The sequence below is a fragment of the Scleropages formosus genome, chromosome 10 (assembly GCF_900964775.1).
Source record: "Scleropages formosus chromosome 10, fSclFor1.1, whole genome shotgun sequence".
NCBI lineage: Eukaryota > Metazoa > Chordata > Actinopteri > Osteoglossiformes > Osteoglossidae > Scleropages > Scleropages formosus.
In genome coordinates, this window is record NC_041815.1 from 22,705,590 (window position 1) to 22,729,021 (window position 23,432).

Below are 23,432 nucleotides of genomic sequence, written 5' to 3' on the forward strand. Positions count from 1 at the left end.
AAAAAATCTACAAAATCTCCAAGTGTAAAAAGGAGAGATGCATGTTCACGAGCACATTTTCAAAGCACAATTTTCTTTGTGTTAGTGCCCTCTGCCATGCCCCTCCTGTCCAACAGGAATTTAATTAATTAATTTATTTTCCAGATCTGCACGATACAAATTCCACGAGGATGAAATCATCACAGCCTAAAAGAGGGATTTCTTCATCGGGTAGCGATTCTGTCACACGGCTGAAACAAGGTCTTGTGTAGGAGGGAACAGGGCCCTGCCTTCATAAGACACGCTCTCCTTGCCCTTCTCGCGGCTGTGGTTTGAGTCTGGCAGCAGTCACGCCACTGCCATGGAAGACAGGCACTGCTCTCCTGCAAAGATCCCTCCCAGTCCTTACAAGGAAAATATTTAATTCTTAATGACTTTCATGCTAGTGCTAACACTGATGAGGCTGTAAACGGACTCCCAGTACATTCCATGCAAAACTATTTTTTTACCCTAATTCACTCAGTTACAATTAATCTTCCAAGTCTGCACAGTGGCTTTCAAAATATCCACTTATGCCTTCCTGGGGTAGTAGAATAACCAATATTTCCCGAACAGTTAAAGGCCTACAAAGCTCAAACTCAACAAAACATTGTTTGAAATATAAGCTTAATTTTCTGTTACCTTCTGTTTACCAACACCCACATGTGTTAAAAAATAATTTAAGGATGTGTTTAGACATATTTTTCACATTTTTCTTTTTTACTCATACACCTTTAACATGACCTGCTGCATGGCAGCAGGATTACAGAAGTCTTGCACCATATTTTATTTCACCTTGTGGTTTTATCAGAATTTCAAGCAAGATTATTTTGACTGTGCTTACTTCTAAATCAATACTACCTTTGTGGCAGTTCACAAGCGACTTTATTTCTAATTTATTAAAGGCCCTCCCTAAATTACCACTTCAAAGGTGCTCCAGTGCACTATGAGCTCAAATGCGAGAAAGGGAAGTGAGGTTGGGCTTTTTTGCTGGCAACAGCATTTTTATGTTCTACCTATTTTGCTGGGTCTGCTCACCACTAAAAGCTTCAAAGCACATTCTTCCAAAAAAAAGAAAAAAAAGATACTCCTACCATGATTGTGAGGTAAATGCCGAGCCAATTTTCGTCAATTTTTTTCCCTCCAAAATTAACGCGTGCCAGCATGCAAAGTGTGCCAGAAACGTGCCAGAAACTCACCAGAGTCACACCCACCACCAACAGTGGAAAACGACTAGAGATTTGGAAATACATGGACTCTGCTTGTTTCTCACTGGTCAGATAGTTTTTCAGTCATTGGCCAAGCTGACGTGGCTGTACGCTTGTGAAAGCGCTCCAGTCAGGGCAGTTATTGGCCATTTCTCCAGAGCAGCAAAAACAAAAAACCCTGAGAGTTCAGGCAAAGGCTCAGCTATCTCCCACCTTTCTTATCGGCCTCCGATCTTGACTTGAGACATCGCTCTGCCTGCGTTTGTGGTACAGCAACAGGAAACAGAGGCTTGGGTTTTCATAAACAGTTATTCTGATTATTATACAAATGTATACGTTTATTACCACACCTGCTCCCCCCTCCTACCCTCTTCAGCTGCTACGTTCTCAGAAAGAAAAACAGTCATGTTTGCATCCTTCTCATTCTTGACTCGATAATGGCACATAATAACAATTTACTCAATGAAGAAACTCTTTTAAAAGTTTTCCCAAAGTATTTACACTTTTCTTCCCTCTTTTGTTTCATCCCCTCTTTTTTTCTGCATGATGTAGACAACTACATAAACCCCTCCTGCTTGGCCTGAGCATATTTTTAGTTGCCATTTATGTGAGAATTTTGTACTCGATTCAGTTTTCTGGTGACTGGTTCAACATATGAAAATACAAGAAAAGAAGCCAACACTGTATTCAGACTGCTGATGACACCACTATAAGGTAAAATGATGTAACTATACAAATTAAACTGCTAAAATAGTATGTTAGCAAATTTCAGCCTTTTTCCAAATTCTCTAAAGTACACTCTTGTCCTTTTCGATTCGTACAACCCCAACCCCCCCAAAAAATAAAACCCTCAGCTCTTAGGAACAGATTTGCTATTGTCATTTCTTCATATAAAGTTTGTCACCACCAGTATCAAAGGAGTTCACATTTAGCTGACACTGTTCTCCAAAGCGGCATACAATGTTAAGCTACCTACAGTTATTTACCCTTTTATACAGCTGGGTAATTTCACTGGAACAATTAGGATAAGTACATTGCTCAAAGGTACTACAGCCAGAGGTGGGAAAAAACCCACAACCTTTGGGTCCAAAGGGAGTAGCATTAACCACTAGGCTACCAGCTGCCATAGTTTCCATAGATATTTGTGTATTTATTTTTTTCCTCATTCACATAGTTATTCTGTGTACCTTTATATTTTAGTTCATATGCTGTATGAAGTTAAAGAGACATAATTTTGTTGTTTTGTTTTCTTCATTTCTACAGAGACCCTAATGGTAGTGTAAGCACGCATCACATCGGCATTCAAATGCCACGAGAGACACGACTATCGCTTCTGTGAAGAAGCTCAGTGAAATGCAAGCCTGGCATTTTGTAAGAGTTTCTACAAAAACTTTTTCACCGTTCTAATAATCATTGTTTTGTTTGTTTTACCTTTTCATGTATAATTTATGTGATTCAAATTGCTGAATGCCTACTGAAAATGCATTGGCCGGATTAAAAAAATGATTATCAAAATCTAAGTATAAAATGAATGAGAACTCAACAGTTACAAAAAGTGAAAGGTATAATGAAACATAAAGCAAGCGTAATCGTGACGCAAATGTGCTGGTATTCCCCTTCTCTGCCAGCTAACCCTGTGACTGCAATTTTGCATTGGTTAGAAAGAGTCCCCCGGGGGTTTTGTCATAACATTCTTTGGTGATAATTCCACTGAATTAATTCTGTACTTAGTCTATCTCTTACTCCAAATCCTGCACGGTTTTCTTCTTCTTTAGACTACTGAAGCAGTCTTTCCACAAATCTTACAGTCTCTCCCCACTGGTAACTAATGGGGTAGCATTGAAGCCGAACGGGTGGACACTAAAGCGTAACAGAGCGAGTCAACAGACCAAAGAAGATTCAGACGAAGCTTCCTTCCCTTAAAGCATTCAGCTACACCCTGTGCCTAAGGATTCCGATGTCATAAGCAATATTATGAAGAGGGTAGCATCCACTTTTGGCTTTATGGTGTCTGGAGTGGTACTGACACTGTGACCTACGTAGGAAGGGCGCACCTGAACACTTGTTTAGCCGTTAATAAATGTTCTACGAATTAACCAGACAAAATGTCAATGAAATATTATGTCCATTAAACAAGAAGCACAGACTATTTTAGCTACATTACTAGGCTACTTACCGGAAATGGTTGGATTAAATTAATTTACTGCATAATTGCTTTCCATGGAGCACATATAGCGCAATTAGGCTTTCATATTAAATCTTAAAAAATATATATTAAAAATGTAAAAACATTAGTTTTACCACAGGTGCTTAGAGATGTTTTAGGTCGGAAGTTTAAAATAGATAGTGCATGCCTTCGTTTGCTATTAAAAATGTGGGATTTTTTTTACAAAAAGACATGATGCTATGTAGGCTGAAAGAAGTCCTCAGAGATGACAAGATACTCTGGTGTCTAAAGTGTGCAGGCAGATATCACTTAGACCTGCTCCCAGGTTGCCAAGACGACCCGAAAAATAGGTCGAGATATGGTTGAGATAAAGCCTGCATTTGAAAAAAGAAAAAAAAACTCCATCTTCATGGGCGAGGCAAGCAGGAGGGAGAGAGAGAAAGAGTCAGTTTGTGTTTGTTTCCTGTAATGTACCTAGCTTCAAATAAGATTAATCTACTTTTTTTTTCTTTCAAAGCACATACAATCTGATGAAAGAGCCTACCAGAGGTAGAAACTCAGGGATATCAAAATGTGCTTCACTAGCACAGTGCACATGTGAAAAAGCTCCAACTGTTGTCAAAGAGCAGTGCTGATCCTTCCAAAAACTGGTGCAGTGATAATGTCATCAAACATCTTAAGCCACAGTTCTGCACTGAAGCTGCCCCCACACAAGCCACAACACGGTCACATGACCTGAAATACTACACAGTTCTAGACTGGAAATGCGGTATCGCTAGTAAAGCCGTTTCTATCAAAGCTTGCAATAAAAATTTTTTTAGCTATCAGATGATTTGAACACTTGCACAAGATCTGTAAAATTTACACATGAAGACCTTTCCCCTCATTTTTCATCAACTATGCTGCAACAAAACGGTGCAGAAAGTGCAGGTTCTCTATAGTTTCTGAAGGTATTCACCAAGAACCAAGCAGAATGAGTAAGATAAGTCACAGTGGTTAACAAGGTGTCTCGAAGGCATGAAAAAGCTGGTGTGGAGGTGGGAGAGTCAAGAACAATGGGGCGAGCAACGAAGGACACACACCTGTGTATCCGGCGAGTGCAGCTGCTGGAATGACAGGCTTGTCTTTGTTGAGGTCAGAGCGCTCTCTCACGTAGTCCTTGAATGTGCCCTTGGGCTTCTGGCCATGAAGTGCAGTGGGGTAGTCCTCAGAGTCAAAGCTGTCATAGGAGGGCACGCGCTGCAGGCTGTTGAAGGAGGACTGACTGTTCCAGGACTGCGTCAGCCGGTCACAGCTCTCCACGCTGTCCATGCTCTCGAAAGAGTCCTGGCCTCCCAGTTTTCCTGCAGGTGAAGGAAAGAGCTCTGAATGCCTGAGAACATCTCCACAGACCTAGAGTACCCTTTCTGTGGACCTGCATTGTACCATCATACAAGCCTCTCTGCATCTAATCTGTCCTTCACATGGATTTCTATGTACCATGATTTTCACTCTTATGAAAATGAACTATGACTTCACGCTGATTATTTTGAACGCAGACCTTGGACATTAAACTAGCTTTTCTCAGAGTAAATATAAACAATGGCATTTGCATACCATGTCAGAAAGTCTGATTTAAGTTTTGCCTGTATTTGTACCTCATCATGTCAAAAGCATTGATTTTTGATAGCATAAATTATTTCTGTTCTAGTCACAGCATTATTCTGATGTTGTTCTACATATTCATATTGTATCATAAAACAGGCATCCCACGGCTGGCAGCAGAATTAATGGAAAATAATGACTTCATCCATGGCTTAAATTCACAAAGTACACGTGGCGGAATTTTTAAGCAAAGGATAAAACTCTCTAGGTTATATACAAGGTTAAGTTACTGCAGCTGGTCTAACCTAAGTTGCAATGCTCCAGAGACACAAAAACAGTAATTTATTGTTCACTTATTGTCACATCAGACTGTCCTCTTGTAGTAAACATAAGTTTTTCTTCTTCTTTAGTGAAACTGGAAAAAAATAAATGAGGACAAATTACTCTACTTTTGCCAAACTAAGATAAAAGCTTCGTTTCTGCTGAGCCCTGTTTAAGAATGAAAGATAATAGTGTGTGGTGCTGATCTTGAAGCTATTCAGCGGCAAAACTGGAGACACATGTCTCTTCAGTGATGCCACAAATCCTTTCCCACGTTGGGAAAGCACTCGATACTGTCAAATGCAGAATTTGTTATGTATTAAGTCTGGACACACCTTACAGGATAATGTCCTTGTTATTCTTCACTCTACAGACCCTCAACTAAGAAATACGGTTCATGTAACACATTCCTGCTTTTGGAATGCGTTTAAATACATTTAAAAACGTTTTGCGGGGGGGGAAAAGATGTGTGCAGAGAGCAAAGGACAAAAAATAGACTGTGAACATGCACCATGCCTCAACAGTGAGGTACTCTGAGCCTGAGCACCTGCTGCACTTTCTGAGAACTTCAAAGTCACACATTAGGCAAGTTAGGAGAAGACGCTCTTAAAGGTTAACTCGCTCTTGCTGTTTTACATAAACGCCAGAGGCAGACAAGACTCGGAACAGTGCGGCTTCACCCGGTTCTCACTTTGACACAAACAATTCAGTTTTCCCCCCACACAGTCAAACGGCTGAGGCATTTTTTTAAAAACCACAACCAAACCAAAGAGCCTCTCTTCTTGTCGTTCGGTGTGCTCACAGATGTGGCACGGTGAGACGCCGGGGCGCGGGCTCAGCGCTCGTTTGTCATGGTGCGAGATTGAGGCCCTCCCTCACTCTTTGTGACCTGCCGTCCACACGGGGCTCAGCCACCGTTCCTCTCACTGCTAACTCTGGGCTGCGTCTCATTTCTGCTCAGCTTGTGGCCATCTTGTGGGCTAAGGCGAAAACGAGTCGTCTGTGGATTTGGCTGATGTATGGAAAAGTTCTTGCGGTCAGATTTGCTGACCCGGTTGCACCCAGATGCCTTCGTTCACCAGCTGCACGAAAGCCGAGCGTGTTCTGCAGTATCCGAGTGAGGTCTGACCCTGCTGAGAAAAGCTTTGGTTTTCATGCCACTTGCTGCATCAGCCTCTAGTATGCATCAACAAGCCAGCAAATGCGAAGGTGGCATCGCCAGCGCCTTACCTCTGCTGATGCGGCCCACACACATGTTGTCTGGAGAGATGACTTCCTGCTTGATAGAGACAAAGTCCCCTTGCAGGGGGTTCAGCGGGGTGTCGCGGAGGATTACATTGGGGTACTCGCTCTCGTACTTGAGCGACAGCAGGTCTTCCGAGCTGATGGAGTGCAGCGTCTGGTACGACTCGGTGATGAATCCCGGCTCTGAGTATTCAGAAGGAGGCACGCACTGGGCATGCTCAATGCCGTAGCCTTGGGAGGGAGAGGGGGGGAACGCTTACTCACACTGGCATCGAAAGCAAGCAAGTAGTCAAACAACAGTGAAACAAGCAATAACTGTGTTTAAACCTACCATGGTCTCGGTTTTTCACTGTCAGCTGTCACTAGGGAACGTAGACTGAATTAAACTGAATTTACGTGGCAAGAGTTCAGGTTAACCTGGAGCCATACTTACTGGCAAAGTAGTCTGAGGTATAGCGGGATTCCTGGAAGTTTGAGATCAGGCCGTTGACGGGAAAATTTTTCACATCTACCTCGCAAGAGACATGATACTGAGAATTAGGAAGGCAATCGATTTGTTTTTCATCTTTGATTGCTGATAAAATACACTTATGCTGAACCCAATAGATAAAAAAAAAAACCTGCAGAAAGATTGTGAAAGATTGTTGTGACTTCAGTGGTAACAATTAAGGTCCGTTTTGATTGAGTGGGCTCTGCTTTTTGGAGGGTTAAGAAAAACAACTAGCAGCATTGAGCAGAGACTCAAGCTGTACCTTTCTGAAGCATCTCTAAATGCTCCCAAAGGATGTCCCCAACAAAATCTGGGGCGAGGTCCAGAAAGCGTTCCTTGCCCAGCGCACACAGAGAGGCACCATTCATGCAGAACTTGTGGAAGTCCACATTCTTCAGGCTGAACTCGTTTGCAGTCCACGTCAGCCACTCGGCCACATGGTTCTCTGTCCACTGCCAGGGGTCTGAGAGTAATAAGACCAATAAATGTTTAAGTCCAGAGGAGCGAAACAGTCTCACCAGATGTCACCACGCTGTTTGAGCAACGTATGCTTAGAAGTATGATCACATATGAGGACACAAACTTGTTGACTCAACCATTATGTATGCAAGACGTTTAAATTGTTAAAAAACGCACCCATTTGGTTAAAACTCTTACTAACCAAGGTTTGCACATTTTAAAGTTCTTCTACCCTTAACAAAGCCCAATAATGAATGTTGAGCGTGTAACTTAAATGAAATGTCACTAAAAACTGTAGAGGACAACTTCCAACCTAGGCAATCTAATGCTTTTCTGAACTAGCAATGAACAATCCATAGCTCCATGAAATCTAAATCACAGTAGATTCACTCTTGCAAATGTCTTCCCATTAAAATGACCTGCGAGCCATGCACCATATACCATTTTAAGTAGCACAAGACACTAAAGGTGCACGGTTTTCATGTAGCTACACCTTCCGGTCAAATGTTTCCAAACTGGCTAACATCACCCACCTCGTGCAGAAAAATCTGTTCAATTTATGTTAACCCTTGCAAAGACTTTAGTATACAATGGTCGTTGAAACTGCGCTCTTCTGTTGGTTATTTAATGCTAGAAAACCACTCCTCCTGCATGAGAAATGTGCATTTTGACAAATAAAGCTGACACACAATAATGCACTCAACTAAGACTTGTTTGGTTTACACAAGAAGTTCTCAGCTACCAGATAACGTCATAATGAGCAGCACATGTTGGTATGCCCCCAAACTGGGCCTGTCTTTTTGTGAGCCGCGTTCACGCTTTACCTTTGGGTATTCCGAGACGCTGCTGCTCCTTCGTGAAGCCACTGAAGGTGTCTTTCAGGGCCTGGGACATCATCTCTTTGCTCCCTGGAGTGAGCAGAGGAACATCGCCGCACTCCAGATCTGTCCAGCAGGAAAAAGAAGAGTTTTGAGCCATTGTGTGTGATCGGTCTGGTAAAGCAACATGCATGCCTTCCATTTTCATGCAACCACCACAAAGTGGCATCCAGTTACATCACTGCATCCTGTATGAATGAAGCACATCAAAGCAAAGCTTAATAGCGGCAGCATCAGTGCTGCAGTTTAAGTACTCGAGTTTCTTGTCTTCTGTACGAAGGTATCGTTGTCTCCACATCCTAGGTTATTTGTTAGGGTTCTGAAACCCACTGGCAGGCTCTGGGATGTATGGTGGGCAGTCTAACCCCTGACCCTATAAAACCCCACCCCTCCAGAGACCCGAAGTGTCCCGGAAAAACACACTGTGTGTGGGACTGAATGCGCCCATCCAGATGCTTTTCACTGAACTGTGACTGCCCTGCTGCTTCGGCCACTTCGTCTAGCCGAAGACAGAGAGGATACTGTAGCTTGAACACAACTCGGGTCAAACGGACAGGGTCAGAGGTCATGGGGAAGAGGGGGAGGTGAGCAAGGGAATGATGTCACCCCTAGTAATGCCAAGCTGGGGGCTTTTTTGTGACACACAGCCCACTGTTCTCCCTGTTAAGACACTGGGCACCCAGTGACAGACAGAGGGATCTTTGAAGACTTAAACAGCAACTGATGAGTTCCAAAGATTGGGTTAGGCTTGGTCCAGGACTGGGAGGGTAGCATTAACTGTGGGTGGGGTGCCTGGCTGGTAATTCTTCTCTAGGCATCGGGGGAGGCTGTTCATCTAACGCCAATCAAGGCACAAAGTTCTTATTTTGGCCCACAACAAAAGAGAGGCAAAAGAACATAGATGCAGAGATCAATGCATCCAGGAACATCCCAAAGAACTTCCCCAAAGTGGATCCATGCTCGGCTGTTACAGCTGGAAGCAGAACTGGAGCCGGTATCCACTTTCACTTCAGACACATGTTAATGCTACCTCTGAGGCAGGATGCAGAGAGAAAGCTATTAGAGGGGCTTTGTGTAACCGGAGCAACTCCAGGAAAAAAAAAAGAAAAAAAAAACACCCAGACTGGCCGCAAAACCCTGAATGACGGCAGCAGTACTCCCACCTTCCATGGCAAAAGAGGAAACACTGCATTCCCCAGCATTTAAGCAGCTGTCATTTTTTTTAGCAAAGATGTCCTGTTCACTTTTAAAATGTCCCCTGAACATAGAGACCATTGCAGTCTGGAGCAAACAGCAGCTGTCCCCTGTCTTTAACCTCCCACTGTAACATAACTCCGATGGTGGACCTTGAGTTCATTGACTTAAACGGCACACAATGGAGGGCTGCATTATGCAGAGGGACTAAATGGATGAGTCTGATAATGCTCTGCAGCATGATTTGATTAGCTGGAGATGTTCCCTTTTCCATTTAGAAAGTCTTAATTGTGCATTAGGGCTTTCATTTTATTGGTTTTGTGTCGAGCGCTTCTGCCATACAAAAGGCCCCATTTTCACATTACCATCTCAAGTATATCTTTTGTTTGTCTCCAGTGAACAGGAATTCGGACTCATCCCTACAAGGTTCTAAGGAAAAGGCAGGATTTTAAAGTTGGGACATGGCGAACGAAGAAAGGTTTCAAAGCCGGTGAAAAATACAAAACATCCGCAGAAAGCGACCGGAGTGACGTGCAAACATGAAGCTGTTTTGGAGACGGAGATCAGGTCGCCATTCAACAGCATTCTGGATGAGATGGAACGTGGCCGTTGCAGAGTGTAAACGCTGCAGGGCCGGTACTGATTCGCCTTGCTGTTACTGTGGTACACAGTGGTACAGAGCCACAGATACTGAGCGATACAGAGTCAGAGATAGCTGATGTGGTGAAGGGGAGAGATCACTCGGTCTGGAGGTTGCAGCATGCACCGAGCGGTTTATTTGAAATGGATCAAGTAGAGTTTGTTTGTGCTTTCGAACCCCTCCCTTGCACCCTGTCGCCCACTGCAGCCTCCTGCTCTCCCACGCAACCCAAAGCCCCTCGCCTATGAACCCCCCCATCAAAAGGCCCCTCTTTATCACGGTTTGATGTGATGCTTCTCATCAAGTATTACATACCAGTGTTTAAAAAAAATATGCTATTAAAGGGCTCTTTCTCTCTAGCAACCCTCTCATACAGCTTTTTATGCTTTTCCCACTTGCATAAACTTAAAAAGTCAACAATAAACAGTACTCAGCAGGCACTGTTAAGCCATTCATTCACAATCTTTTTACGTTTTTACATTTCTTTTTTTTATTTTTACTGCGTCGGCTAATCCGTCAATTTGTATTATTATCTGCAACATTTTCACGCTGCAGGCGTTAAAATAAGCAAGCCTAGGAGGAAAAGGTAGTGGCACGCACGGCCTGCTGTGTGATCAGGCTGATTGCTTTGAGAATCAGCATTCTAAGCTGGTATTTCTCAAAACAAAAGCGCAAAACCCACGAATGTGGTGCAGTATGAAAAAAAGGCTGTAGTGGGGTATCACTGAGTACAATCTACTTAGGACTGGCAGACTGAAAGAGAGGTTATTTACCATGCAGTATGACTGGGAACAAGTCTTATCAAGTAGCCTGGTCAGCAGAGGCAGATTTAACATTTCTTGGCCCAGATCATTGATGTCAGCTCCTCTGCAGTAGGTCAGACTTTCTCAGCAGGACTCACATTAACATTTATTCATTTTGCTGACACTTTTCACCAAAGGAACTTACAATACAGCTGGGTAATTTTTACCAGAGCAATTTAGAGTAAGTACCTTGCTCAAGGTACTACAGCTGGAGGTGAGGCTCAAACCAGCCAACTTTAGGTCCAAAGGCAGCAGCTCTAGCCACGGTGCTACAAGCTCTCCAGCTGACACTGCTCAGTGAATCCCTGGATTTCTGGTGTCCGGTTCGGTCACCGAAGCCTGAAGAGTAACAGTATCTCTGCTTGGTCCACAATCCAATGACATCTCAGGGTTAGTTCTCTGCACTGGAAAAGGTGCCACATCTCTCTGTAGACACTACTTGCCAGGCACTAAAAGAATTGCATTGGGTTACACACACCACATCAGCTATCTCTGACTCTAATGTGTTAGAATTTTTAAAAACCCATGTTAGTCCCGGTCGCCTGGTTCTCCCTAGAACACAAAACATTGAGGCAGGGTAGGGGTGACTGAACCCAGAGTGTTTCTTTCAGGTCAATTTTCACAATCCGCCCAGGTCACAACCCCCGACGTACGACTTCAACATACTGTGAAGTTTATTTCCCGGGCACCTGCTAAGACACTGATACCCCCGTCAGCCCACAGATGCCAGTCATGTAATTCCTTCATCGAGATCCCTAGAGGTGATGGGCAAGCCCCCTGTGCCGAACAAGAGGACATAGCCAGAGAGGCACGGCTGAGGACTGTTGTGGGGGGGAGGGGGGGCACATAAACCAAATTAGCAGGGATGAAGCCTGTGTGTCAGATGAAGGCGTGAAATTGGGATTCTGTGGTCTAGCTGAAGCTGTGGGGGGGATGCTTTAGGGGTGACCAGAGTGATTCATAGAGTGGTAATGTGAGCCGATCACAAGACTAAAATGAATGGGATGGCTTCAGAAGCCTCCTCATAGCGGAAACATCTCATTCAGCGGCGCTCATTCTTAACCTCGCACCCAGATGATGCAATGCCACACTTGGCAACTTTGAATCAGAGGGCGAGAAAAGCGCGTTCGCAGAAATCCTATATATAGTCACAGAAGCCATCTGTGGGGTTAACGCATCTGCGCATGTGTGTCTGTGCGGGGACACGACACGAACGTCCGCATTCGTTACGACGAGGAGCGGAAAACAGCCGAGAACATAGAAGTAAATCAACGGAGCATCCCAGGGCCGGTGGGTTCAAGCGTAAAACGGCCTGCACACGAAGCGTTGCGGTTCACCTCGGTCCACATGCGCGATTAATGGCGCCTGCAGACAATGAGCGCCACTAGCGCGGCACTGCGTGGGAGAGCTCCATTTGTGCCTGAGAAAAGGAGTTTGCAGCTTAGGGCGGAACGCCTCCGTATAACGTATGGGTGAAAGGTTAAAGTTCTGCCTCTTTTAGGCACCGGGAGCTGACCTGGGTCGACCCTTCCAAAAAATCTGTCTTAAATTATGTAGACTTTCCCTCCGCAGGGGGTGCGTTCTCAGCAGAAGGGGCACTGCCCCTCCGCTAATTCATAGGGTCCCCACCGGACGTGACACTGCTATCAGCGCCACTCTTTGATGGCGATCCTTATCTTTCCTAGTCTGGGAACGCAGAGCAATAAACTCCAGTGACATGAAGCAAGCCCATTCAGCCTCACGGGCCACCGAGGAGGAGGGGGAAGCAGTCATAAGAAGGATGCTTGTTCTGCGGCTATTTGGATTTCCATCTGAATATAGAGGCCAGGGACAGGAATAGTAAAAGGCTTTGCTTCTCGCAAGCGGCTCGTCGCTGCGCCAAGCCCACGGAGGGCCAAGCCCACTTCTGAGGTCACAAACAGTTACAGCCGGGGCTATCCCGCCCTGAAACACTGCTCTATTCTTAGACTACTGCCAGTGTCTGCTGGATGGCTTCTCGGGACAAGACCACTGTTCTAAGCCTGTACTATTTCTGCTGGGCCTCTTGGTTGGGAGGCTGGGCACTGTCTTCAGGACACAGAAGTCTGCATTTCGTGTCCACAAACCCGAACCTAAATCCAACACGTTTGTCACAACTGTTCACGCCGTTCATACATCACTTCTGCGGCTTGAAAGAGGTATTCTTCGGAGGCATGTGGAAATTCCCTGAAATCCATGGAGAAAAACGAATGGGAATCACATCCTCCTGACTGAGTGACGTCAAACGACAATATTAGCGAACTGCGCTTCCAGAAAAGCAGAAATATTAATGTGTGCACCAACTAAGCCCCAAGCTCCCCATCAAGGGCCGCGGTGTTCCCACTGGCACCACGGAGCAGTTCCGAGTTCGAGGGCCCTCCGTGCGAGCCACGTGCAAGGATGACCCGCTGTATCAAACAAAGACCAAATCGGACATCACGGTAAACGCAGAAGCTCGATCTGATGCGGAACGTAGCGCCCGTTCGGACTGTAAATGCGAGCTTTTAAATCCATGTGAAACATGCTTTGTTTCACGCCATCGCAAACACCAAGAGTAAAACAGCTTTTAGCCAGAACCAAAAGGCTCTAAAAAGAAAAGCAATGAGAACCTTTACATCACCTGCAATTGTCCTTAAATCTGTCACAAACAGGAAAATTCTTATTTGTAATTACATTATCCATCCTGCAATGATGAAAATGTCTCCATAAGGCAAAAAAAAAGTTCTTTTTGTGACAATGCCAGGCTAGTAGCCTTGCTCCAGCAGTCCACAAATGACTTTTAACCTCTGCACCCAAGCAGCTGCGGTAAATGGTCGTAAGAGATACCCAGCAGCTCAAAAAAATGCTGTCTCAGTCTTAAAAATTGTAGGAACTGTTTAGCTGTTAAGGTAAACACATGATAGAGCAGACAAACTGTTTATACTGTACCTCACACACGTCCCATTTTGCTGTTGAGCCGCCTCTGTTTCGCCCCAAAACAGAAGTTTCCTCCCATAAAGCGAAATAACACAAGCGACCGCATGGACAGAACACCATACTTCACGGTATTCTCATCATACACACACACACATTTTCAGAACCGCTTGTCCCTTACGGGGTCACGGGGAACCGGAGCCTACCCGGCAACACAGGGCGTAAGGCCGGAGAGGGAAGGGGACACACCCAGGACGGGACGCCAGTCCCTCACAAGGCACCCCAAGCGGGACTTGAACCCCAGACCCACCGGAGAGTAGGACTGCGGTCCAACCCACTGCGCCACCGCACCCCCTCTCATCATACATCTAACTTTTTTATACCGTGCTTGCACATAAACATTGCGAGGTCAAAGCGAGCAAACTAACAACTTCAGCCTGTTGGAAAAAAGGCGACAGGGCGACAGGGAGTTTGTCGATAAATAAATTCCCTCCTGACCGCACTGCTTTTTAAGTCCCATGCCATACATTCCTTGGGGGTTTTTACAATGTCTAACTGAAGGCTCAGCATCCTTTGTTGTCATCTACAGGAACCAAAAAAGGGGCTCCTTTATGAAAAATGGGCCTAAGCGTTCCTGAGCACGTCTGCTGCTGACATGTTCGGTTCCCCCATCATGGCACTGAATGCATGTTTTTGATTAAAGTGTGAGGCAGCTGGGTTGCCTGAGTACACACCACCATGTTCTGGCATCTGCCCTGAAGAGGTCTGGCTATACTCCTACATCCTTCCAAGGATCTGTTGAGAATATTACATTATGAAGAAGAAAAACTCCACCTGTGTCCCATACATTTGTGAGTTCTTGCAAATCTACCACAGGACAGGATACAGCTTTGAAATGTGGACTTAGCTTACATTTAATAATAGAGTTGACACTCTTTTCCAAAGTGACTTACAATGTTAAGCTACTTACAATAATTTACATATTTATACAGCTGGAAAATTTTTACCTGAAGCAATTTAGGGTAAATATCTTGCTCAAGGCCACTATAGCAAGAGGTGGGATTCAAACATCGGTCCTTCAAATCCAACCACTACACTACCTGCTGCAGTTTCTTACCTAAAATATTACTTGGGGGACCCCAGTTCGTACTAATGGTTTCTTTTGAAAAAACAGTTTAACTTTAGAACGTATGTACGGTTTCATTCAGGTTGTCGCATCATTTATTTTGTTCGCTTTTTTGTTTTTAAATCCTTGTTCACAACTTCACATAAGCACCACTCCTGCAAGAGCTAGCACCACCAAAACAGCAGTTATATGAGAAGATGAGAGCTTGTTGAATCTTACCCTTTCTTCTTTTTTTTTTTATAAACAGCAGGCATTAACAGTGTCTAAGACATGCACCCATTAGCAGTCCCTTGGGCCTCCTCCTCACACCTAGGGTGGCTGCAGACCACAATCTGTGCCCCTAAATGTGATCAAAATGTGCTGATGTGGAAAAGAAAAAGAGGAAAGCTAATGGCAGGCTCTCCGAGAGCCCCACCTCCCCTTGGATGAAACATGTGTGTCCCATGTGACGGTGTGTGGCTGGCGCCCTGTTTTTCGTCACAGAGGGGCCCCCGCCATTGTTGTACACGTCACGCTAGGGATCAGAGGCCATCAGACAGATCCAGCAGAAGTATTCTAAGGTTTTTTTGCACCTTCAGCTGGCGGAGCTGTCAGGCCAGGAGCGACCAGCCCCGTGAACTCCCAACAACATTGCTCGTGTAATTACAAAACCAGTTTAAGGGTTTGAATGTGAAAACAGGCGGTTTCTGGACAACAGGCACAAAAGACTTAACTATTCAATGTAAGCGTGATGCTCCTTGAGATCACTGAACCTTGATTGCCAATGGAGACCTGACGGGAGCACACAAGTGGCCCTTAAAATAAACAGAGGTGCTACCTGGCCAGTGATCCACCAGTTGGGCAGGTCTAAAAACACAACTTAACCATGTCTTAAAATGAACACTCAAGGAGGTACACATTAAAAATGACAGGGAAGTAGGAGGCAGTACTCCCTGCTGCGTGGCACAGAGGGTTATATGGGCCATAGTCTGCAGAGCTCTATCAAGCCCCAGTCTGTCTCCAAGGATTGGGGCGGAGCATGACCAAGGGAAGGAGGAGCATGACTCACTGGTGTGGCGCATGCTGTATGAGCCATGACTCAGTAATTAGCCATGCTGGACTAGCGGGAGGAGACGGCTCCACTCCAGGCAGACGCCACATAAAGGGCTGAGGTGACGTGAGACAAGCTCATGTGGGCCGCAGAATTTAGAAGGAGGAGGTCAGACGCTGGGGGTGGGTGGGATGCTGTTAAATTTAAAACCTCCCAGTTTGTTATTTTCAAGCAAGCCACATGCTATTCCCAATGCTGTTTTGTGCTATTTAAATGGATACTGTACAGATCAGGTATGTAGTGGGAACATGTCAGAACTCTAAATGTCCAGCAGTTAAAGCCCTTCTTGACCTTTTGGAACTCGTTTACAACATCCAGAGGAAAAAATGAGTAACCCTTCTAAGCGTGAGCTGTGGGAACAGATTGTTTCTAAAAGCATGTTGCCAACACATTAAGCAATGCTGCATGTATCTACATTAATCATATCTGTGATATAAACCTAAGAGAGCATGTGTTTGGAGCTCTCCTCTAATACCACTCTAAAATTTTGTCTTCCAGATCCAGTAACACATGATGTCTATTTAGCTTTGACGTAGCTCAAGGTAATGCATCCTTTTATGACTAAGCTTTAAAAGGCACTATAAAGCGGAACAGTCATAGGGCAGGCATGCTGAACGAGGAAATGATTTTGCGTGAGCATCGTCCCGATGAAGCATTGGAGCACGGCGCCAGTGCGGAGAGCACGCTGGCAGTCTGTGTTATGTGATGACAGCATTAGCCAATCAGGTGCCCAAAAGGAACCTGAATGCACAAGCATAATTGCATCTCAAAACCATAGAAACTTTCAAAGGGCAATAGGACTGTGATGTTCAGTTTATAAAAGCATATGGTCACTCCATATTGAGCATTATGGACACATAGGTTAAGTTCACAATGTCCAGAAAGTGCTCATCTGAGACAGTTGAAAAAATAGCTACACTTACTGGGATGCAATGCTAAGGACTCAACCCCTCTGAATCCTCATTCCAATTGCTTGTATTGGCATTCCTTGTTTTTGTTTTGTACTGTTTTAGAAGGATTAAATCACTTCTAAAAACTACCAAAGCAAAGTCATCTGCTTCTGTCAGCCTATAGTCTACATCAGAGAACCAAGGAAGGTCCACTGCTGTTTGCTCAGCTGTACATCGCCAACTGAAATGAAGCGGATGCATTTTTTTGAGGGGGTGGGGGGGGGGGTGCAACACAGCATGCTGACAGCAACTAAAACCACCAGTTGTTGCACGTGGACCATCAGACTGCAGGTCATCGATAACAAGGCAGCAGCTCACATCAAGGTGGGACTGGCATTGGTCCGTGCCACTCTCATGGTGTCAGGAATCTTCTAATGCACCCTGCTGCCCTGCAGTTAATGCAAGCTCAGTGTCTTAATCAGATAGCAGCTCTCCCCCTCCATGGATTCCTTCCAGCCGCTCAACCCTGTCTGCCTCTGAAGAGTTCTCCACTAAAACAAACAGAGACGTTCCCCCAGAACTGATTTGGCAAGGACAGGACTGTGTGCCACCATGAAAACAACACACCCACACTTATACAATTTTTGCTCACTTCTTCATGAGAGGGTTCAACCACTTCTTTGAGTCTTGAGTGTCACTGTTGGACTCCCCTGTCACTATGCTTTTTTTCCAAATGTGTTGCAAATATTGCAAGGATTTAAGAAGGAGCCATGATTTTTAACAGGCAAAACTGACTTCTTTTGTCCTTTCAGATTTGTGGCGACTGGTGGGTAAGTAACCAAAACAAGAACCGTGCAATGAATCAAAGTCATAAGTTAACTTTCACTAAAAGTCCAGTTTTGCAAACTATGCAACTATGCCTGCTGACACTGTTTTTTATGATATTTCAGTGTACATTTTACAATGAAAACTTTTAACTAAGCTGACATGTGGATTTCATAGAGGAATTTGGGATGACTGGATAAGGTCTCCTATCTTCTTTGTCTTTTTCTCAGTATATTTCTGACTTGTGAACTTTGAATCCACAACTCAAAGTTGCTGCCTGGAGAAGACTTTTATCCTTTGGAATTTACGCATGAATTTATGTTTTTTCTCATGCCATGCATTCTGCAACCGTAATGCTTTTACCCCTGAGATAAACAGAGACCAGCTTCAGAACAATAGTTGGTTCCAGTCAGTAAACCAACACCTCAACAAAAGATAACCATTAATTCACAGAAGTGGGTGATGTTAGATTACTACAGGTTCTTCCCATTATTGGTCATGTGTGAGTGCATATGTATATTTGTGTGTCTGCATAGGTATTTACACCAGTGTGTCTATCTCCCGGCAACTTAGAAGATTGTACCAGATCTGCGGCCACACACCAAATAGTAATACGTTAGTTCAGACAGTTCAGGCATGTTACTAAAGGCCCAGCGAAGCAGACGCTAATCCATTTGATATCTCTCTATTATTAATGCACGTATTATTTTGCAAACCTGCTGCAAGCACTAAAGTAAACTTAAAGGGACCTTACATAGCAAAACAAGCTGTTTTCAGGAAAAACTGACTGGGAAATGTCTAATGCTTTAAAAACAAATCCTTTTCTATAGTGCATATGTATAGTGTATATTGTATGATAGAAAAATCAGACATATGCAACTGTGCTAGACATACACTGAAAGTACACTACATTGATAAGAGCTACTGTAACAGTGCATTAAAAAGTTGTAAGTTCACTTTACACACAAGCTCAGCTAAAATAATGACGCTGAAACAGAACATGTGTGAGTAATGAAAAAACTTTTTGGAGTTTTGGCAATATAACAACGCTTTCAGCACTTTAAGGCCAGAATTTACAAGCATGTGTTTGAGCAGATGAGTGTTTGTGCATGTATGAGCCGAGCTTCTCCAGGTGTCCTCTGGACCGAACTGCTGCACGCAGCCACTGTGTCAGCTATGGAGGTCTTTCTGCATGTTTTTCAATCTGGCATGGTTTACAGGGAGCCGCATGTTTCCATGACGTCCCTGCAAGCTCGCCTCCCTCACCCCTGCTGGCATCCCGCCAAGGTTGCAAAACGCTAGTAAGCATTTGCAGTTCTGTCCAGTGCAGGGATTGCACCGTGTTGTCAAAAAAACAGTGGAACTCATCCTGTCCCTGACCCTGGGGAGAACGGGGTCACGCTCAAAGGGAGCAGAAACAGGAAGGCGACGCTATTTTTTTGTGCATCCGTACACCCTCTAACCACTAGCCCTTTCTGCCACTTCATGTGCCAGTCTTTGTGTCGGGACGAGGTGGGGCAGAGGTCAGTGAGAAAGGGTGAGGAACCATCTCCAAAACTGAAGGCTCATTCTTTCTCAATGGTGCCTGGTTCTTCCCTTGGAGAGGTCAGCCCAAGCCAGACCATTCCATTAAGAAAAAAGTACTGACGAAACCCCAGCTACATCAGCGGTATGCCTCCTGGCAGGACAGGAGGTTTAGCAGCGCCAGCTGTATGGCCAGGGCGTGCGAGATTAACAAAGCACGCTCCCTGTAACCCTCCCACTGTGGCCTAAAGGAGAACAACATTGTTCTTCTGCTCAGTCTTATATTCGCTTCGGCAGAACGACGGGCACCGTCACGCAGCGGCTAACTTACACGCAACTCCGCAACGGCCATTAAAAATTCCACAGAAATACGGGTACAGCCAGAGACGTCGTCTGCTCCTACAAAACAACGCATTAATGCATGTCAAGATCAGCGCATGCACTGACTGAAACGAAAGCATCAGTGAACTCCACCTTTCTGGAGTCTAGGCTTTCACCTCCACCGACTGCGTGGAAAAGGCCTTTTTTTTCAAGCTGTTATATTTATTACACTGCTTATTTTCATATGTGTTGTATGTACTGTTATATTATGTTAACAGTGCCAGAGCTGTGTGGCAGTGAGGGAGTTCGGGTCAAACACACCAACTTCTACTACTAACTGACTCCAAACCTGCAAACTGTGTCACCACGTCACAGATGCATAAAAATAACCAAAAAGTGGCAAACGACTGAAAGGATTTTTAAACGGAACTGTTCGAGAGCGAATAAAACGAAGCATAGCGACATGCTGGCAAGGGGGAAATTCAAAACAGCCGGTGAAGAAGTCCTGAAGTAAAATGTAGCGGTCTGGAGAAAACGGAGCAAATGACAACAGAGGACCGCTAACACTGATACTGCACTAATAATATATCACTAAGAGGACACTAATGTAACATTAACATTGCATTATAGCATTCCGCGCAGTGTTTTTAGACCGAGAAACTGGCCAGGACAGGAGCTCGATCAGCAACGCAGCAACGACACGGCGGAGCGGCGCCTCAGCGCCTCGCGGGTAGACCCCCCGCGCGCCCTCCCCGAGCCTACGTCGCCGGGCGCGCGCCCACACAGTCAGAGCCGCGCACCTAGCCCGCGGGACGCGTCCTCTCGCGCACAGCCCAAACGGCGGTAACTCTCCCTTCCTTCCTCGCCCACACAGACAGAGGAATGGGTACTCACCGTCCACTTTCTCGGACTTTATGATAGTTAACGTCGGTTTCATCATGTCAACGGCCGCCGTCATGACTGGGAGCTCGCGGTGTAGGATAACGGGCTCCGTCCTTCCGTCACGGGCGTCAGCAAACAGCTGTCAGCAGCGGCGGCTCTCCTCGTCCTGCCCTCCGCAAGTACTGCTCTTCGTATTGTTCTTCTTTTTATTATTGTTATTTATTGCTGTCGTTTTCTTCACCTGCTTTTGCACTCTCTTCCTCGTCGTTCCAGCCACCTCAGTTTCTTCAGCTTCTTGACAGAAGTAATTTCTTAAGTCCGACCTACTCTCTCTCTCTCTCTCTCTCTCTCTCTCTCTCTCTCCCCGTGTGTGTGTCTCTCACACACACTCCTCTTTCTCTGCCCCGCTGTTTCACACACTCTGACTCTCTCCCTCCCTCCCTCTCACTCACTCACTCACTTATTCTGTCTCTCACAGACACACACACAGAGTTACGCACTTGCTCATCTAGTCTCCCTCTCACTCTGTGTCTGTAACACTCACACTGTCATTCTCTACCTCTCCTTGTCTCGCCCCGTTCCATCCCCGTGTCTTTCTCACACACTTTCTGACTCTCACTCTCTTGTTCTCTCTCTCCTCCCAGGGTGTTCCCGTCCTCCTCGGTTCCTCATGTCATGCCCTCTCAGATGGGCGGTGTTAGGACCCTTGGGGGGATGGAGGTTGGGGGGGGGGGGTGTTCTTGCCCCCTCTCTTATCCTTCACTTTCTCAGCTTGGCGATATTAAGCACAACCCCCACCCAGCCCCAACACCCCCCTCATGGGAGACAGTAATCACAGCATTACATATGTACTGCAAATTATCCCAGTCCAAACTCGAGGGAGGATTATCTGGATGGGCTGTGCTGGGGGACATACTAATTCATTCTGGAAACTTACCGACCACCGTGTGTGTCATACCAAGTCAAAGTTGAGTTGCAACAGACTTGTCAGGATTGTGACCATTTTTTTTCATAATTTTTTATATGTATATTTTTTAAGTCACACAAACATGAAACACTACGCAGCAGTCTTCGACACATAGCGTGTTCCGAAGTGACGCTGAAGAAACAGATTGCTTAACAGGCAATAACATCTTGGAAAAAAAGGCCTTGCATGAATGATAATTATTGATTTTTTCTTTTTCTTTTTCAATGACCGCTTGGTCAGGTTAAGATTTCGGTCTTTCATCCAGCTGAGGGAACATGTAAGATCTCTGTAGTCCCCTAACAACCGAAAGAAGGTGTTTGCATCCCCATAACCTGAACTGCATCCTCATAAACACCTTGGTGTATTTCCTCTTCACACTGACCCAGTGAGGCACCAGGACAAAGTCAACAGCGTCATCAGAAATCGTAGCAGTTGGAAGAACATCTGTTTCTGTGGTCACATGTCTGTTGTCAAACACTTTTAGGACAGACGTTGCATGAACACAAATCCAGCATGCAGTGTGCTTAACATTTAGGCCAATCAGCTATGAATCGTTCCAAATTGCACGGGGGTGCCCTGTCATCAGGGTTTCAAACAAGAATCTGATTCTGTTTTATTTATTTCATTTTATTTATTTATTTTATTTTATTTTTAGACAGTAAATCGAGTTAAGCATGCGCAACATGTCATTTTTGTAATTGAATTAGGCTGATTACCCCATGCGAGGAATATGTTCTTCCAGTGGAGCAAAATAGGGTGAGCGTAATGGAGGCGGGGCTGGCGAATGGGGCGGGTGAGAGAGGCAATGAGGGATATGGGTACTGAGAGGCCTTCTTTAGACAATGGAAACCCCTAAGCAAATTAACTGTCATAGCAACAGATTGCCTTGATCATGTGCTGTCCAGTCTGTCTTCCAGAGGCTCAGGCACCACACATACGCTGGAAAACGGTGCTGCAGCTTTCAACCCAAAACGCTTCTACCCAGTATTACTCTTTGCAAGGACTTCGGACTGCTTCCTTTCTCTGACAATTAGAGACGTGGTAGTCTTCAATAAAAAGTCTGATTTGCCTCCTCTGTAAACCCAGATTGTGTTTTCGGGGAAGTTATGGTGTATACGTTGATTATTCTTACATATCTTGCAAAGAAATTTATTTTACTGCTGTGGTCTACGTCGTATGCTCCCTGTACAGATATCTGTATAAGTTAACATTCGACATGCATCATAATTAGAATGAATTCTGGAAGATCTGGTCACCCTTTTGGAACTTTTTATATTTAGCTAACATCTCTCCAAAGATAACCCTGCAATGGTTTCATCCAGGGTTTACCCCCACCCAGTGCTTCTGGGATAGGGTCCTCTTCATTGCAACCCTGCTCAGCACAAGTGGTTCTTGAAACTGGATGGATGGATCTCTCCAAAGTGACTTATAAAGTTAACCTACTACATTTATACAGCTGGGTAATTTTACCAGACCAATTTATGGTAAGTACCTTACTGAGGAGTACTGCAGCAGGAGGTGGGATTCGAGCTTGGGTCTTTGAGTCAAAGGTGACAGCTTTACTCTGTTTCTCTCACTAAGTTGCTATGACCCAGTTCTGTCATGTTGTTAATTAAAAAGAATAATAAAAAATACAAGTCAAAATGCCACACTGCATTTACACCATGTGTCAGAAATCAGGGCACTCGGTCAGCTGCTAGAATAAGCAGTATAGCACCAAGTAACACAGCATGCGTTTTCTGGAGATGAGGGCCTGGCTGTATTGATCACGTATGGATTTTACAACGGAAATATCTCTGAGCTGCCCATTAGCCGACCTGGATAGCGTTTCATTTGACCGATATGAGCTGCCGTCAGAAATCCTATGAG

At 45.0% G+C, this 23,432-nt stretch overlaps 1 protein-coding gene across 5 annotated transcripts in view; it reads right to left on the reverse strand.

The window, feature by feature from the left end:
• The window catches only part of ets1 (v-ets avian erythroblastosis virus E26 oncogene homolog 1), a 41,718-nt gene that overhangs the window by 3,967 nt on the left and 14,319 nt on the right, over nucleotides 1-23,432 (reverse strand). For 4 of the 5 annotated variants that reach the window (XM_018748700.2, XM_018748701.2, XM_018748699.2 and 1 more), the window contains exons 4-8: nucleotides 8,317-8,436; nucleotides 7,296-7,496; nucleotides 6,977-7,051; nucleotides 6,529-6,774; nucleotides 4,476-4,736 (exon numbers count right to left, since the gene is read on the reverse strand). In XM_018748700.2, coding sequence (XP_018604216.1) covers nucleotides 4,476-4,736; nucleotides 6,529-6,774; nucleotides 6,977-7,051; nucleotides 7,296-7,496; nucleotides 8,317-8,436 — 903 coding nt within the window. Of the gene's footprint in view, nucleotides 1-4,475; nucleotides 4,737-6,528; nucleotides 6,775-6,976; nucleotides 7,052-7,295; nucleotides 7,497-8,316; nucleotides 8,437-20,608; nucleotides 21,272-23,432 lie in introns of those variants that run through there. The other variant, XM_018748703.2, reaches the window with a different exon arrangement.